General features: G+C 48.0%; 1 protein-coding gene across 1 annotated transcript in view; it reads left to right on the top strand.

Moving 5' to 3' along the window:
• Positions 1–18,745, top strand: part of LOC120840582 (atlastin-3-like) — a 126,567-nt gene that overhangs the window by 94,917 nt on the left and 12,905 nt on the right. Inside the window, exon 3 of the mRNA XM_040211155.1 lies at positions 17,710–18,004. Within this exon, the coding sequence (XP_040067089.1) occupies positions 17,710–18,004 (295 nt within the window). The remainder of the gene's footprint in view (positions 1–17,709; positions 18,005–18,745) is intronic.

Raw genomic sequence — 18,745 nt, 5'->3', positions numbered from 1 at the left:
CAAGGAGATGGTGGCCGATGTCGGCTTACTCGCTGCAAAGCCTGGCAGTCGGGGTCAGCGGCCCACCACATGTTGTGCCTGCGCACCGGGATTATGGCACTGTGGGTCCTGAGATGCTGGATGACGGCCGCTGTCCGGACTTGTTCCTTGCTCCTCTTCGTCCGTCCGACTTCAGAAGTATCCAGCGAGCGAAAAATACGCCGAAGACGCCGGCGCGACGTCATTATGAACGAAACCGTGACTGTGCTCGGGGTTTCTCAACGGAGGCGGGTGCTGCTTGCGAGTTCGTGGTTTTTGCTAAACGTGCTTACTGAGACTGTGTATGTGTCCGTGAGGTGCACCTGGTGGGTTTTATTAGCTGAACTACCGTACATCAGGAATATACCCAGCGGCATTGTGATTACTTTGAAAGATATTTTTCTTTGTGATAAAGAAGTCAGTTGTCCCTATTTTATATGATCTCTTACGTCTACAACTCCTAGCGCCGGGTTTTTACAAACGTTGCTTTTTATCGCCTTTTTGAGTTTTAATATGCATTTAGAACTAAATGACTGCAATACATTTTCCATAATGTTTTGAACGGCATTTTTGTCGATGGTTCACAGTCATTTGGGTGACTAAAGGGTTGATAGGCTAAAGGGTCTGACGGGTTGAAGGGCTGTGGGGCTAAAGGGTTCTTCTATGGGGTATCCTTGAGGTGTTCTTTTGTAGGGTGTTTTTGAAGGCCTGTGAGGTCCCATAATCCTTCAAGGCTGATGGGTCCTTTAGAAATATTTTCAATACGGTAGTTTTAAATAATTATATCAAACCCTCGTTTTGGCGAGTGAAGAAGAACCCTTTGTTTTCCAATATCCCAACTACGTTCAACATGAAACACGGTTCAATTCCCGCTTAATTTCCCCGCTAAATTTAGTGGGGAATCTAGATTGGTGTATTGGTCCGTTTCGCGTCGATTTTCCGGCTAGATGTAGGTGCGAAATTAAAGTAATGTATATGAGACATTTCATCTGGTCACACGACGTAAATTTCCTCGCTGAAGTTAGCGGGGAAAATGAATTGGCGTAAATGTCCCCATTTGTCACATTCTCGACCGACTTCGGTGTAATACCTAATTGGTGTATAGGCCACGTGACGTCAGGTCACGTGAGATAACACGACTTAAGGACAGATATAGTTTCCCCGCTTAATCTAGTGGGAAACGCACAGACGGATGGACAAAGTTTTGGAGTTTGTAGGCAGCGTTTTAAAGCAATATTATGGTTTAAAAGGCGATGCACAGGTTTAGGTCGTAAAAGTTATATATATATATATATATATATATATATATATATATATATATATATATATATATATATATATATATATATATATATATATATATATATATATATATTGTGGGATATTGCTACCAGCAGAGGTACCGATAGAGTAACCAAAGGGTTATCTCAACAGCGACGGCGATCTTAAAGGAGACGTCAAAACTAGTAGCGCGTTCCCCACATCTCCGCGGCAATATAGACGACGTCTAGGGCTACATTACCGTGGGTCGGTTCGATATATTACCTCCGTCGTTGCCAATGATTGACTACCTTGTCTCACTCTCGAATATAGCGGAAGAGAAGACACGCGTACCAGAGTAAGGACAGAGCCCGAGAGAATTTATTAGAACACTCTTCTAAATGAACTACCATGTCTTAATCCAAAATACCCTCCGCGCCGGCAAGGTAAGAAAAGGTCCTTACCTGCCAGACGCGGGGTTCCGGAGAGCCAAGACCGGGGAAGCATCGGAGAAGTTGCCGTTACACGTCCCATCTCTTTCGCGGTCACCGGACGAGTCCCTTTTCCGAAAGCGGGAAAACAACAGGCGAAACCTCATCGTTTGTCCACAGTTATCCGCATCCGAGCGGGGGAAAGGAAAGAGGTCCCCCGAGAGAGTGAGGGGAGGGCCCTCCAAGACAGGGGACCCTTTGCTTCACAAACAGGTCGGAGCTCACGGCGAAGGTGGCCGAGCGTTCCGACCCACGGCCATTATCACAGCCATCGGGAAATGGAGATCACAGGAATCCCCACATTCCCCCTCCTTAAAAGGGTAGGTGGGTCTCAATAAAGAATAAAAGAGGACCACCTGCACTCATAAAATAAATATATCTATGCGCACCCCCCACAAATACACGCGACAACCAGCGGGCGCCTTCACAGTGTCCGCCGTCAACAGCTCACGCACCAGGCCGAAGGAAAGGAAACCTCGAGTCCCAAGCACTTGACAGTCGCCGCCACAGCCCCGCAGAGCGTCAGAGGCACCGTGCTGATGCAGCTGGAACCAGGTGTCGCGGTACAAGCTGGCTGCAGTGGAGGGCGGTGAGGCGGTCATGAAAGCGGCAGCACCAAAAAGGCCAACGACTGCCGCCCACCAGTGGAGACCTGCTGGGGAAGTCCCAAAGACACGCCGCCAAGGGGGTCAGCGCCATCTCGGCCGCAGTGGCTTGGTGAAGGGGCGTGGACGACCTCGGAGCAGACCTGCAAAGTCGTAATGCCAGCAGACAACACGCCCAGAGCCGGCTGCAGCCCTCCCCAAAGGGAAGAAAGGGCGGCGCGTGCTTCAAACGAGGGTGCGCGCACAACCGAAGCTCGCCGGCGCGGCCGAAAAGGTGGCAGCAGAAACGGGCAGGAGCAAAGGGCAAACAAAATCACAAAAAAACGTGGCCAGTTTGTCAATGGTGACAGGAAGGCTCTTCATCGGGAAGCGGACTTACCGAACGGTAACGGGACACATTCCAGAGTTGTCCGCTTCGGTACCGAAAGGAGAAGCCATAAAGGGGGCCCCTTCGTTTGAAACGCGTCCACATACATAGCAAACTATTTGAGTTAGCTTACTACGGGTACCGCGGAAAGAGCTTCTAGGAAAAACGCCGAGTTTTCAATCCTTTGAGCAGGCAGCTAAAACAGAAGTTGCCTACAATACCTGGTTTTACAATTGCTGGAAGAGTCCGTTCACTATAAGTTGCCAAAAACAGGTAACAGGCCGTAGCTGGCCCGTCCTCTGAAGTCGAGGTACATTGCTACGGGGACTTCGAAGAGGCGGATAGAAACAAACCGCCATGCATACGCGTCTACGAGCGGGGAAGACGCAAGTTCCCGCGCAAAATAGCCGCCAGCTTGCTCCCCAAGGAAGAAGACAAAAGGGGCAGCAGGTCACACGCTCAAACCTGCAAACTTCGTTAAACATTTAAGCTAGCTAGCTTACCGAGGCTAGAAAAACATTTCTTGCACTCGTTTCGGCTCACAACGGTGTGTGCCCTTTTTTTGAGGCTATGCCAGGTTTCAGAGCAACATAACTGCTGAGAGTCTTGGAGTCACTCTTCCACCTGGATCACGCGAGTCTGACAGATAACGCCAGAGGGCGCTCTGACTACATGGCGCCGGGGTTTCAGAGCAACATAGCCTCCGAAAGTTTTAGAGTCACTCGTCCACCCAGATATTGTCACAGTACGCCGCTGACAGCGTAGTGCCACCATGCACCATGAACGCAAAACTAGTGTCGTTATTGGAAAACAACAACAGGCTGCAGGAGTACTACGGCATCAAGCAAATCAAACCTTTCCCGAAGAAAGCCCTCCGTGTCCACTGCAATACCAGCAGTGATTACAGCGCGCGCGTCAACACTATGGAAACTGCTTCCCGACACCGACATTTACGCGTCCCGGCTTCCGGAGCCCGTCAGAAGCAATACCAGCCGCTTATCGACGTTATTGGCAGGCGTACCGTCCGACTCTAACTGAGTGTCCGCGACTACTCGGAGTAAAAAGATAACGCGCATATTTACATTCCCAGATTGCACTGCTGATCCTTCGCTACTATTCTCTGATAAGCCTCGCTACCCGCCGGACATAAAAGTCCGCCCGGTTATTAAAGACGTCATCAAAACTTCTATATGCATTTTTCCTGCAAGACAAGTTGTTGATGGCGCGCTAGGAACCCAAATACACAAAGGTGAAGGGTTGGCCTCAAGCATGGCGAACAAAGGGTCTCCCGCAACGAGTGTGGCTTGACGCACGCCAATTCAAAACAGGAACACGCGTACGAATCACACTGCGCTCGCTCAAAGGAGTGGCACTGCTGGCTGCCGACTAGGCATTAATTGCTCAACCATAAGTGTCGAGATCAGTGCGCTCGTGGTACGGGGCGATCAAAGGCAAGGACGGAGGCCAGGAGCCACGTCCACGATAATGGAAGTCGTGGACCCACGTTGGGCGCCATTTTATGTGGGATATTTCTACCAACAGAGGTACCGATATAGTAACCAAAGGGTTATCTTAACAGCGACGGCGATCTTAAAGGAGACGTCAGAACTAGTTGCGCGCTCCCCACATCTGCGCAGCAATGTAGACGACGTTTAGGGCTACATTACCGCCGGGTCGGTTCGATATATTAACTCCGTCGTTGCCAATGATCGACTACCTTGTCTCACTCTCGAATATAACGGAAGAGAAGACACACGTACGAGAGTAAGGACAGAGTCCACGGGCATTTATTAGAACACTCTTCTAAATGAACTACAATCTCCCAATCCAAAATGCCGTCCGCGCCGGCAAGGTAAGAAAAGGTTTTTACCCGCCACACACGGGGTTCCGGAGAGCCAAGACCGGGGAAGCATCGGAGAGGTCTCCGATACACGTCCTAACTCTTTCGCGGTCACCGAACCGCGAAAGAGATATGACCTTTCCCGAAAGCGGGAAAACAAGAGGCGAAACCTCCTCACCTGTCAACAGTGATCCGCATTCGAGCGGGGGAACGGAAAGAGGTCCCCCCGAGAGAGAGTGAGAGGAGGGCCATCCAAGACAGGGGACCCTTCGGTTCACGAGCGGGCGCCCTAAGCTGGACGCTTGGCGAAAACGACGGCGAGAATAATGGCGGCCGCGATTGGCCAACGCCACACTTGACCTTGGCGCCGGCCCAATCCTAGCCGCCGAATTTTTCGCCGACTTTTCCGCCAAGTGTCCAGATTAGGGCCCCAAGTCGGAGCTCACGGCGAAGGCGGCCGAGCGTTCCGACCCGCTGCCGCTATCGCAGCCATCGGGGAATTGAGATCACAGGAATCCCCACAATATATATATATGTATATAGATATCAGACTTGTACAAGATACTCGCTAAAAGTATTTAAGTTACTGAGTACCACAAAAATAGTAATTGAGTAAAGTACAAAATACTCCAAAAAAAGTAGATCGTTACTTTCACGATACTCTCAAGTTACAATTTCCTCTGCAATTCATTGTCACGCACAACCGAAGTCACAAACAATTCTTCTTCCAGTTGCTATGGAATCTCCTGGAAATTTCTTAGCTAGACTTTGGCTGCCACTCAGACTTCTAGAAGGTCCCAAGTAACTGCGAATAAAAAAGTGAAAGCCGTTTACAACTTCCTGTAACGCCGAATTGGAGCGCAGCTCTTGAGGAGGAGGAGTGGAGGGTATATTCCTCCCCCTCCCTCGTGATCATTCCTGCTAGTCCTCCTCCCCTCCTGCTCCCCCTCCCTCTCCTTTACCACCTTTACCGGGCGGGGGAGGAGGGGGGAGGAGGAGGAGCGGAGGGGGAGGAGGAGGAGGGGGAGGGGCGACGCCGACGCCGACGCCGACGCCGCACAGGCTGGAAACGGGTCATGTGACCCCCTTCCCCCGAGGTCACGTGACCCGCCCGGACCATACTACACAATGAGGGGAGGAGGAGGAGAAGGAGGGGGAGGAGGAGGAGGGGGAGGAGGAGGAGTGGAGGAGGAGGGGGAGGAGGAGGAGAGGGAGAGGCGCAATTACGCCGACGGCGACGCCGACGGCGACGCCAACGGCGACGGCGACGCCAACGGCGACGCCAACGGCGACGCCGACGCCGCTCAGGCTGGAAACGGGCCCCTAAGAGCTGCGCTCTAAAAAAATGAAAACGTCATTCAATACACCTTTATTCACTTGCGAAAATTAAAATCAAAACGCCATTACCAAAAAGCTTTGTTCCCTCGCAGGAACAGCTGCTTTTCGAAATTCGTGTCCGATAGTCTGCCCCTGTTTTTTTTTAAACACATGTCGTCGATGCTGAATAGCCGTTCGACGGACGCGTTCGAAGGCACTGCGACGTTGTGCTGAAGGACGAGTTCGTGAAGAGTGGAGTACTTGATGATCTCAGCCACTTCTTTGTTTCTGTAGTCAGACTGCAGGTATGATGACAACTCCTGTCCACCATCACTTTGAGAGCCCGGAGCCACAGACTCTTTGAAAAAAAAAAAAATTATCATGCTCCGCTGAAGATCGCGGTTTCTCGGTTGTAAGGGTAGACGACTGTGGCAAGCTAGCGATTTCGTTCTTCATTAGCTCGGCCACTGCCTCCCGTTGACAGTCCGGCACCCACTGCAGCTTGAACCGAGGCAGGAGAACAGCGCTGACAAGCAGGGCCTTTTCTTTCATCGCGTCGCCAAACCTGTAAAGAACAAAGTATTTCAAAAGAGTTATTATCATTTTCTGGCCACTATAATGTGTAAAAGCAAATATTTACGGATAATAAAACTGAACTTTACGTTTTCTCAAGGCCAGAAATCACAGCAAGTAAAGCGGCTCACAGAGTTGGATTGCAGATAAGGACGCGAGCTTGCGCTTCAGCGCTGTGATGGTGGGGAGCAAATATCCAAGGAACATATTCTTGTCAGCCTGGATGACGCGGACTTCCGCACCAGTATCAACGAGGTACTGTTGCTTTGTGGTGCGGTCAGTCACGAAGAATAGACGGCTTGTTCTGTGGCCCGCAACGCCGGCCGCCGTCAGCGCCGGGCCTGCCTGTTTTCCTGGAACGTGCAGGATGACTCACATCTTCTAGCACGGTTGCCAAAGGTGCGGTGGTACCAGCATGTACCGCTGCTGTTTGCATACCTAGATCGACGACGTCGTGGTGGGCTGTCGGGGAGTTGACGCGTTGTCGGACGACGAGTGTCCAGGCGCAGCTGCTTGAGGTCTTCTGAGAGGTGTGCGATAGTCGATGTCAGTACTTCGTTAGACTCCAGCTGCTGGGGAAAAGTCTCATCCAACAGAGATGTTCGGTGTGAGGGGTTTGGATGAGTTAGTTGGCAAACGCTGGGCGTGTTAACGTCCATGATTTGGTCTGCCATTCGAGCTAGAGTTTTGACGGAGTCTGTTGCTGAGGTGGAGAGAATCATGCGGACTTGAGTGGGCAGTCTCTGGAGAAATAGTTCTCGGAGTATGCTTGCGTCCAAGGTATTTGCCTTGTCACCCAGTAGTTGCTCCATACGACGAAGTAGCTCCGATGGTTTCCTGTCTCCAAGCTCCTCTGATGTCAGAAGCTGTTGAAGTCGCCGTTGTTCGGACTCCGTCGTACGCCGTATAAACTCGGCCTTGAGCATGTCGTAGGGCATATCTTGAGGGGGTGCACGCAGGATATGCCGGACAACCGCCGCCACTGTTTGGGGTAGTGACGAGACGACGTGGTCAAATTTGGATTGTTGTGAAGTTATCTTATTCTTCCGGAACGAGGACTCGATGGTCAAGAACCTAAGTTCCGAGTCCGACGACCAGAATTCCGGCAGTTTGAAATTTATTGAAGCAACTGCGGCAGCTGCTGAGCTGTCTTCTGAGTGACTCATGATTGACTGCGTGAATGTGCGTCGGGTGATGGGGCGGTTCCAAGGATTTGAACGACAAAGAGGTACTTGCCTTGACGGATGAGGACGGTGTTTTTGAGGCCGAGATGCCGGGTCACCAAATTGTGGGTTCTTATGAAAGCGAGGAGTCGCGAGCGCCACCATATATTATATTTACATATTTACAAAAAAAAAAGGAAATCAACGTGAAGGTTGTTCGTCCGTAGGTAAGGCCGAACACTGGCTCACTCTCGTGCTATATATTTTTTTTGCGTGCCTCTCGCGCATCCCTGCGTCCTTTTCTTCCTTGTGACCGTAGATCCTACAGACGGAACAGCTCTCCATCTTCGAGCACAGAGGATAACTCAACCGGCTGCGAATCTTGGCAATCGTTGTCCTTCTCGCCAAAGATCCTAATCGAAGAGTATCATGCCCCAAGTTAGAAGCGTCGCTCATGAGATTTCTAACATAACGTTTTCGCATGCATATAAAAAGTGGTCAACGTCGTTGAGGACACTAACCGGAAGGCCTTTACGAAGTTTGAGTCGTTATCTGTCACGACTCTGGTAACCTTGTTCTGGATTCTGAACTCCAGAAAGACGTTATCAAGCTCCACGGCTATCGTACTGTACATTATACTGCGTCTCACGCGGCGACAGAACAAAGCTGCATGGCCATAGAATGTCCGGTGGCAAGTGCCCTTCTGAAGAAGGCAAAACAGGTAGAGAGGGTGAGGGCCGACGTACACAAAGAGCGGAAGGTGGTGGTCCCCTACATCCACCGTGTCTCCCACAACCTTAAAAGGTTGGAGGCCGGTATGGAGCCCTAGTAGTGTTCTCGGCCCCCCAGAAAATGAGGCAGATTTATGCAAAGGTGGGCGCCAGAGCCGAAAATCGGGTGAAGGCGAAGTGTACCAAAAGCCACGCAAAACCTTTTGTGTCCCGTGTCTTGAGTGTAGTGTACAAGATACCCCTGTCATGCGGTAAATTCTACATAGGCCAGACAAGGAGGTGCCTTAACGATAGGCTCCGGGAGCATGCTTACTCGCTGAGGGCCACGGTTGGGGGACTCCTCCCTTTGGATTGCATAGACTGCACATGTCAGCCGGCCTTTGGCAAGGTGACGGTTGATGGGAGGCACGGAGAGAGGGTCACTCGCGAAATTATTGAGCCTTTTTATATTTCTTGCCTCGGAGAAAGATGTGTGCATGAGCCGTCGGTTGCCTTATGTGATAAGAAGCTGTCCTTTTTGCGTCAGACCATGAATGGCATAAGGTGAGTCTAGAGAACCTATTTTGATGACACGTGCCTTGCGCGTGGCGCATTGTTTGATCACAGACTGTGTTATCTGATATTGACGTATGTGTTTCCTTTCCTTTTCAAATAAAACATTTTAGTTGCGAGTACAGCTGTTGTCCTGTCGTGTCTGTTCCTTTCATCGTCCTCGTTTTTTTGAAGCTGTTACACCCACCAAGTCATGCACTGTATTACCTGGCACAAAATGTATCTGCAATGGCAAGGCGCCTAGCCAAAATAACTGGAGTTCAATATTTCCAAGCTTCCCACCTCTAAAGAAAACAACAACAAAAAAAAAATTGAAAAAGAAACTTAAAAGTAACTTTAAAATGAGTACAAGTTACTTGAAAAAAGTATTTAAGTTAGAGTACTAAATACTGACGTTCAGAAATATTTTCAAGATACCAAGTTACTCACAAAATTATTTAAGATACAGTAACTTGAGTAGAGTACTTAAGCTACGTACAAGTCTGATATATATATATATATATATATATATATATATATATATATATATATATATACAGGGATGGGCAAAATACATGCAAATATGTATCGAAATACAAATACAAAATACTTCGTCAAAAATGTATTTAATTACAAATCTAATTACATTTCCAAAAATGCATTTTATTACAAAATACAAATACAACCAAATGTATTTGGTCTCCTCCAAATACGTTTCCAAATACATTCCTCGAAATTTGCGTCAGCGACTTCAGGGCACCTGCAACGGGTTTCTGGGTATCTCATTTTTATTTTGCGTCGCACACTCAGGAGTCAGTGTGCGAGGCTCTAGTAACGTAATCGAAATATAATAATAAAAAAATGTAATCAGCTTGGACGCAATAGATGAAAAAAGTACAGAGCTTCAAGCAGCTTTTTTTGTCGATTACATTTTGGTATAGACCAACAAAGAACCGAGACGACCAAGACGCGCAGCATTAGCTAGAAAATTTTTTATTGTTGCAACTCGCAGTAGTTACGAAAATCTGGACGACCCGTGCATTTAGAATGTTCCAGGCAAAAATATGGATGGAAATCAGGCTGGAAAGCATCAAAAGTTCTCACAGGCACTTATTTAGCCAGTCTGCCTGTGAACGTCGGTTTCGTCACTATTCTTGCCCTGGACTAGCACCGTATTCACAAAGTCACTAAACACTTGTGCTTGCTTGAGAGACACTGCATTCGATGCAGAACGTAGTTTTCTTCCTGCTCTGAATAGTGACAATAAAATTGAGGGATGTATTTTCGCCCACAAAAATGTACTTAATTATAATTGTATTTGAAATACCCACGTTTTAGTATTTAAATACGCACGTCAAATACATTACCCAATTTGTAATTAAATACAAATGCAAAATACGCAAAGTATTCGAAAGACGTATTTCAAATACTTGTATTTGAAATACTGCCCATCCCTGTATATATATATATATATATATATATATATATATATATACATATATATATATATATTCGCCTGCAAGATAGGATATATATATATCCTATCTTGCAGGCGAATTCTATGTTAATTACGTAATCTACGAGCTGCGGACCCTATGAATTCACAATTAATTTATTTAGCCACAAAATACACAAAATAGATACCTGTAGATATTTTCATTCCTTTGCACGCTTTCTCTAGAGTAGGATGCAATTGCACCGTATGTATGGCATCTTTTTCATGCCGTCTGTAACTATATTTTGGAAGTGCCTGAAAGCAGCTGCCATTTTTGGACAGCTGCTTTCAGCTCATCAGGATATGACCGCAAAATGGCGTGCTCGCGAAAGTTTTGTTATAGTCCCGAACAGGTAATGATGGCTGTGTCCGGACCAAAGCTGTGTAACGCCCAACCGGACGTTGGGCAGTACAAAATCACGACAAAACGTCCGACAGGCCGTGCGACGCTTTCGGAAAGAATGCAAACCCCAATCAGAAGCTGGTCAGTCACGGCGTCTCTTCAAGTCTGCCCAGAAATGGTGCAAGTGCGTTCAGCTCAAGCGGGTGTCTGTCCAGAAGGCGGATATGTTCACCGACGCCTACTTCGGCAATATCTACAGTAAAAAAGAATGAAGTTTGTATGAATGTGGCTGGCCCCTCATATGTGTGTGTGACTTTCAAGTAATGGTAGGCAGGGTATGGGCACATTTCCATACTCTTGCCCTTTAACCAGTTCTTACGTGATGCATCATTTCTGCATAAGGACACTCAAATAAGTTTAGACTAAATTGTGTTTAGTACTGGGAACTACGATTCACACCAAAGGGAAACTACACTGACATCACTTTCCAGCTATTTTAAATTACCATAGGTTTGTTATCGATATATGACAGGTCGTCAAGAAACAACATTGAATTATATCTGGGTAGCTAAACTCGTGGAGCAAGACATTCTTCGCTTTTTGACGTAGCGGGGGAGTGACCGAAAGAACGCCGCAAAGTTTCCTCCTCCCTGCGCGCGCTCAACTTCGCAACTTTTGACGAAAAATCCCCCGCGATCCCTAGGCGGTGCACGAGAGCACGAGACAGCGCGGGGATGCGAGCGTTCACGCCGCTGGCTGTACGTCGTCTTTGGGCTCTCTAGCGCCGACAATCCCGTCATGCCTCGCGCAGGCGAGAAGCGGGAGCAGACGACGAGAGTTCGTCTGCTACGATGAGGCATTCGCACAGCGGAACTGAAAGAAAAAGTTGGTTTTCTGCTCGAAATCGCGTCCCGCGGGCCAGAAACTCAAACGCGAGCTTGAATTGTAAGCCTCTGATATTTCACGAAGAAAGGAATCGACGGCCCGTCTTTTATTTGCGAAATTTGAGTCGTTTTGTAGCCGTACAGACGCTGAAACCTACCAGTGTGTAATGAAAGGCCCAGGACAACCACAGGGGCCGCGAGATCTAGCATCATTTGTGCATGGGTGAAAAGTGCAACATTTTTCGACAAAGCGCCCACAGCAAAAACCTGCGACGGATTCACTCAGCGTCCGGGAAGGCTAAACATGGAGACGTTGCCCGAGACTCAAGCAAAGTCATATTTGAACGGCAGCTATCTCGCCCCGTCATATTTTGTTTTGAGAAAGCTCTCGTTCTCAATGCCAGGGAAATAAAAAGTCTTACGAAACGTATTGCTAGCTGTTCCAAAGAACTAGATTTAAGCCGTATCATTTCAGTTATTCATTCATAATATTATGCTTAAAACGAAGCAAGCTCTTGCGCGTACAGTGCCATCAATTTCCTCAAGCGTATGCGGTTTCGTAGTCAACTGGTTTCGGAAACTTACGCCGTCTGTAGATATCTCTGACTGCCGAGTTGCTTAAGTGGAAGTCATCGCAAATGTAAGTCCCACGTTGCAGCAACCAACGTTTAAACGATGGCAGCGACTGCACTCTCGCATTCCCACCCATCACGTCGAACAAAAAGGCGCTAGTTTCGGTTTGAGGTCGGTACTTTTCTACAACATCTATGGCGACAGCATCAGTCTGCACTGGGTGCATTCGGCAAGTTCGTTCGGGGCCTGTTCTCCGTGCAGCACTCGGCGGGTGTAATGCATTAGAACTCTCACAGTGCAAATCTGTATCGCGAATTGGGAGCCCGTCACTGGCCTCACCGGCGGCCATTGCTTGACGACAGGCAATATGCCGCGTCCTGTCTAGTTCTCCCTTCGTTTTCGTCCTTGTTGCTTTGGCCTTTTACATCATGAGGAAATACACGCAAGTTTAAGGAAGAAACATGCAAAAATTGGAAGCTTGTACGCGGAGCTCGAGAGCGAGCATTTTATGACGTGCTGCGATGATTATGTCGGGTTCTTGGAGATCAAATAGACATTCGTCAAGCGTTTGAACATCGATTAAAAAAAAATTGGCCGGAGCGCGATTGACTTTACCGACGTCGCTTGCTTCGGTTGCTAAATAAATGGCACGTCGAGCGACTGAACGGCACGCTCCGAGTTTCAGTTTGTCACGGAAGCCCTCACAGGAGTTCAAAGAAAAAGCTTTCACCATGAAGCACTATGTACAAGCGGTCAAAACGATGCGAAAATCCCCAGTAAAGGCATTCTAACTTATCGTTTGCTGAGCTTTGATGACTCCGATATCACAGATGACTCCACTATAACTCTCGGTAGCCCTTGTCTCATTAAACACATAACAGTTAACGCCCAACAAAGTAGCCCTGGACCCTCAACCACACAACATTTAGTTAAACAAGATTGTTAATCTAACGCGTTTAATATTCTTGCCCACAATATTAACTGTTATTTGCGGAAACATGATAGAAGTTTCATGGTAGAGAACAATTTACTAACGTAATAAAATTGAGTTGTGTCAAGCGATGACTGCCGTTGGTGCCGCTCGACCCCAGCAATACAGGCCTCTATTCACGATCTAGCCTCCTAAGAAATCAGTGGTGCCAGTGCTATTAGACATAAATTGTTTATTTGCATCGGTACTCCCATACCTGCCGGATGTAGGGACGAGGCGCAAAACCGTACATCCGGCCTATATTGAAGCCGGTTTTCGGACGATATTGCCTCGACACTCGCCAAGAAGCGGGATGAGGACGATTCGTCACATGCGCACTCGTCACAGGACGATTCGTTACAGGACGATTCGTCACGTAGGAACAATCGTCACAGGATGACTCGTCATGCTGTGACGATAGTAAATCGGTCACATCGATCGGGCAGGCGACGATAGTAAATCGCAAATTTCAACAACTGCCCACATTCCCTGATGAGGACTTTCACGACTTCCCACTGTCACATAAACCAATGGTTAGGAAACTAATCTTACAATGCTCCTCTTCCGCTTTTACTTTCATTATATTACGAGTCTTTAGCAGGTTGACCTCAGTTGCTGGCTTGAAGGAGCAATAATCCGACTGGCAGCTAAATCAGTTTTTACTTTTGCCTTGCATACACCTATTCGACAAAATCAATAAGTATCGGAATTCTTTCTGCTGAATGTGTACGAGTGAATGTGTACAGCCTCTCTCTGTTGCGATCCCCTCCATTATTTTGAATATAGTCCGAGTTCAAAAATAGTCACTCTTATATGGCCTCCGCATTCACCGTTCGGGACGGACCCAGAAGCTAAAACGTCTGTTACAAATTCTTTGACCTTGAGAAGCGAAAGACATGCTAAGATGCGACCCACTTTGTAAGGCCGAACCAACATTCAATGTTCAGGACCGAAACAGAAGCTAAAACCTTTGTTACAAATTCTTCGCCTTTGAGAAGCCAAACACATATTAAGATATGAGGTGAGCCACTTTGTCCGACCGAACCAAATTGAACAATACATTTTTGGGGGGACTAACTATTATGGGACCGGTTGGCCATGTGACGAGTCGTCCTATGACGAATGTTCCCGTGTGACGAATCGTCTTGTGACCAATCGTCCTGTGACGAGTGTACATGTGACGAATGGACCGTATCCCCCAAGAAGCAACGTGCTGTTTCGGCGACTCGTTTGTGTAATTTATTTGTTCAGTCATATATATGGGTCCCGGGCCACTGTGTACACCCCAAAAAAGAAATGTACTGTGGTAATTACACCTTGAGGAGAAGCAGGCACGCAGCCAGAATTTCGGTTAAAGCGGGGGGGGGGGGGGGGGGGGAGGGGGGGGGGTGGCGCCGATGACAAAGTGCTCTATGAGGGGGAGGAAGGAGAGGAGGCCCCAGCAAAATGGAAAATTTCGGAGGGGGGGGGGGGGGCGGAAAGGCCAGGCCTTATGCCCCCCCCCCCCCCTCCCCTTGGCTGCGTGCCTGACGAGAAGGGGTATTGTAGTTTTACATCTTTATAAAAAGGTGTAGGCATCATCATACGTTTTAAGAAACGTGTTTAAAAAATCACACATTTTTAATGGTGTGAAGTTTACATTTTTTTATAAGGTCCATCGCTACACTTATTACGGTGTTAGTTATGGCACACCCCACTTACATGTTTAAAGGTGGGAAAATGCTTAATGCGGATATACCTCTAACGGAAGACAATCTCTTTCATGTGATTACATCGCGTGCCGATGAAACGATCTGTCGATGACACGTCGTTCGATGAACTGATTTGACCGCCAATGAGTGACGACTGCCAGTAGAATTTCGGGGAAATAATTCTGCCGGCTGCCGGGAGACTCGACCCTACCCAAGAATTACCCCGGTTCTTGTTTGTTTTCCAACATTCTGAATTGTATACCAGCTTATTACTACCTCTTCGGATATTACAGAAAAAAATAAAATAAAAAAAAGCGATGGCAGCCGCAAAAACTCTGACAGCCCGGTTCACAGTCATGTGGGAGACTGACAGGTGCTCGTCAGTCGCCACCATGCCTTGAAAGCTACCGGTTCCGAAAAACCGGAGCGCGCAGAGAACTTGTTGTTCCACGGTCCGAGGCGGCGAACGAAGCTCGTCGCAGAGTAAACGCACAAAGGCTTTGGATAGCCGGTACTGTCGCCGAAAGTCGTCGTCGGGGAGTTGAAAGGCGTCCCCAGTGGTATCAGTAGCGACGCCGACGGTGGCGGAAGATGAGCTCGGCCGCAGCGTACGGCACCGCCATGTTGACAAAGTTTAACTTCGCCTCGATCCGAAGCGAAAATCTCGAGCTCAAACCGCGGCTCTCGCAAAGTTCGGAAACGTCACTTTGACGTCAGCGACAACTTCGACAAACGAGGTTTCTTGTTAACACAAACTTCGGAGGGATTTTGAGCGTCAGCAGGTCGCCTAGGGACAATCTGCAAAGCATTGATTTTAGCTTGGCGTAGGGATGTAGGGACAAATGGGCGCTACGTCATCGGCGAAGCCGTTCAATCAGCGGGCTCCTCGCGCCCCTCACGCGCCGCACGCGCGCCTCGATGAACTTTGCTTCGAATGATTGACACCTCGCTCAGCGCGACGTCAGCGGCGCGAGAGTCCAATTAGCGCGTTCCGCAACTTTCGGACACAAAGTTGTGCTTGACGAGTTTAGCGACCCTGGAATTCTAGGTTATTGATATAGATTATAAATAGCAAACAATTTAGAATTGAACCACGTGATACACTTGACGTAGCGGAAACTGAAACATAAACAAGCATTGATGGTGACTTCCGTTGCTTACATTCGTGAAGAAGAAATGCATTCTAGTGGAAACGCTAATATTAAGAAGATAAAGTCACGACTGACAAGGAAACAGCGCACCCTCAAAACAAGCACTCTAAACCTTTCATGCACACAAAAAAGAAAGAGCCACCAACTCAGGCTCTTTCTTTTGTGTGTGCATGAAAGCTTTAGATTGCTTGTTTTGAGGGTGCGCTGTTTCCTTGTCAGTCATGAACAACCAACTCGCCCGAACCTCCGTTTTAAAAGATAAAGCCACACTTTCGTGGGTACCAGCTAGTGAGATTGGGGGAACGTTTGAAGATTACGTTATTTACCTCTCATTTAAACTGACTAGAACCAAACTGGCGACATAAAAATCGTCCAGTAAAGCACTATAGCTCTAGGAATTAAGTAAACGAGATGATATTTCAAGTTAATTTGTACATCTGGGTTAACTCGAAAAGTTTGTTTTAAAGCTACAAAATACAGCTGATGAGCATTCTATGCCATCAGATCAGTGCAGAACAAAATAAATTTACCCGACAGTAGATTTGCCACTTAGCGTTTCGCATGAAGGGAGACACCATGGGAAGTACGGTGCCTAGAACAACGCTATGTTGACTGTCCTATCCCGCCCATGCATCGAGTGTGGTCCTAAAGGGTCAACAAATTGCGTCAGAGGAGCCGGTGTGTCATGCTGTAGGAGGTCGCTATCCCGGCGGTTGGTCTTAGAATTGCTGGTAAAAAAGGCGAGCAGAACCAAGGGTCATTGTCCTCGCGCGGCATCCATCACGTGTCTGCTGTGGTTTCCGTCGATTGTCTGGCTGCAGACTGACCTTCAGCAGTACAAGCGTCTGCCTCATGCACCACGTCTGTCGCTGTGCCACCGCCAGGATCGCGGCAGGCAAAAACATGACACTTTTGTGACGTCATATACTACACGGCGGGGACCAAGGAACCGGGATTTCGCCGCCAACTGCGATTGGTCAGCGGTTCAACGTTGACCAATTGCAGCAGGCGGCAATGCTCGCGTCCCCTTGATCGCGCTTTGTTTCCGCCGTGTAGATTAGAGCGCCAGATGAAAATTGGAGGACCACTCTGCCGCACGGACAGCCCTCGGACGTGTGATAGGCTCGCCACTCCCATCTTTACGGGAACGGAACCTGAGGCACGCTTGCTAAAACCGGCAACACCAACTACCCCTCCCCCGTGCTGTGGGTACATTGGTATTATTTGGGCCGGTCTTTTTCTGATTGGGTCCCAATTCGGTTTGACTACGCCTAGGTAGCCACGGATCTTGCTTTTGACTTGTGTACTTGGTGACAGACATGCTGAAAAGGCCTTCACCGTTTCGGACCATCCTCCTCTGAAAAGGTCTAGCACGACCCAGCCTTCGCCTCAGGATCCCGCCGCTTTGGCTGGCAGGTGTGCTCATTTGCTGCAGAGGAAGACGACACCTACAGAGCAGCTCTTCTACTTTCCACCTTTTTTTCTTTTTTCACCCCCCCCCCCCCCTCCTCCTATAGGCGACCTCCTAGGGTTCTGGCCCCGAATCACTACTTCCGTTTCCTCTATTCAATACCCTCACTACGTGAGAGGTAACTACACCAGTAGGAGACGTGCTCCAAGTATCGTGATGCGAAGTGGTTATTTGAAGGATTTTGTCTGCAGTCCGTGTGACATTCGTACTATTACTTTGTTTTTGGAATTTGCAGATGTATTACCAATACGGAAAATACATACAAGGGCTGGAGGGCGGAACATCAGGCTTCCAGCTGTGTGTCTTCCTGGTGCGTGATTGGCCGTGGCCAAAAGAGTACGAGTTCGGCTGGGAAGGAGGCGAGCGACTTCTCCAGAAAATACTCGGGGTGGAGTCGAAAAACAAAGCAACCGATGAGCTGCGCGACCTGCGCACCTACTTGAAATCGTGCCTCTCTTCTCGAAACTGCTTCCTGATGCCTTCGCCGGGGCTTACCGACGACGGCTGCAGCCTTAATGGGGCAGTTAATGGTAAGGACAGGAATTTCCTTTCAAGAGAACTTGCACCCGTATCGCGAGCCCATCGAGATTTACGGGTCGAACATAGTGAATTAGCTTTTGATCCCGAAATATTACCAGTGACAGGATCATGCGCATAGCATCACCTGTGCCAAATTATCTTTAAATTTAATATTTTAGGCGTACAATTTAGCTTTCTATAGTTTTCGGAGTGCTCATTTGGCACATCCTTATTAAACGGCGTGTCGCAGCGAAAAGAAGCAACATCAGCAACATTTCAGCCTTGTCACGATGCTACTGTTGAGCATGTTGACATACTACCATTTAAGTGCTTTCTATTAGGACACCACATGCCAAGCCAAGCTTTAAACCCTAACCTCTGCTTTCTTAAATCTCCTTCACCGTCAAAAGCATTCTATTGGTTTAGGAAAATTAGTATGGATTCTATAAGAATGTAAGTCTTGTTTTATATTTAGTTTTGTTTTGTGGTATTTCCGTCAAGTTCCTTAATGACCTCTTTTGCTTTCACTACACCTCAGAGCCCTTGTTTTACTTAACCAAAACAATCAAACTGGTTATGGGTCATCTGATTTGTCGGTTACATGTATGCGGACCTTAACGATAATGGAATGAATTGAACTGAAGATACACGCACGCATCGCGGTCACTCTTCACTGAAAGCGAATCCGGTGACCTAAATATTACCCGTTTTTAACTGCGGAAAAGTTTGTCCTTTGACATATGAGGCATGCT

Source organism: Ixodes scapularis, unplaced genomic scaffold (genome assembly GCF_016920785.2).
Source record: "Ixodes scapularis isolate PalLabHiFi unplaced genomic scaffold, ASM1692078v2 PGA_scaffold0__279_contigs__length_252992795, whole genome shotgun sequence".
NCBI lineage: Eukaryota > Metazoa > Arthropoda > Arachnida > Ixodida > Ixodidae > Ixodes > Ixodes scapularis.
The sequence above is the reverse complement of the archived record's forward strand: the minus strand, read 5'-3'. Positions and strand labels throughout refer to the sequence as shown.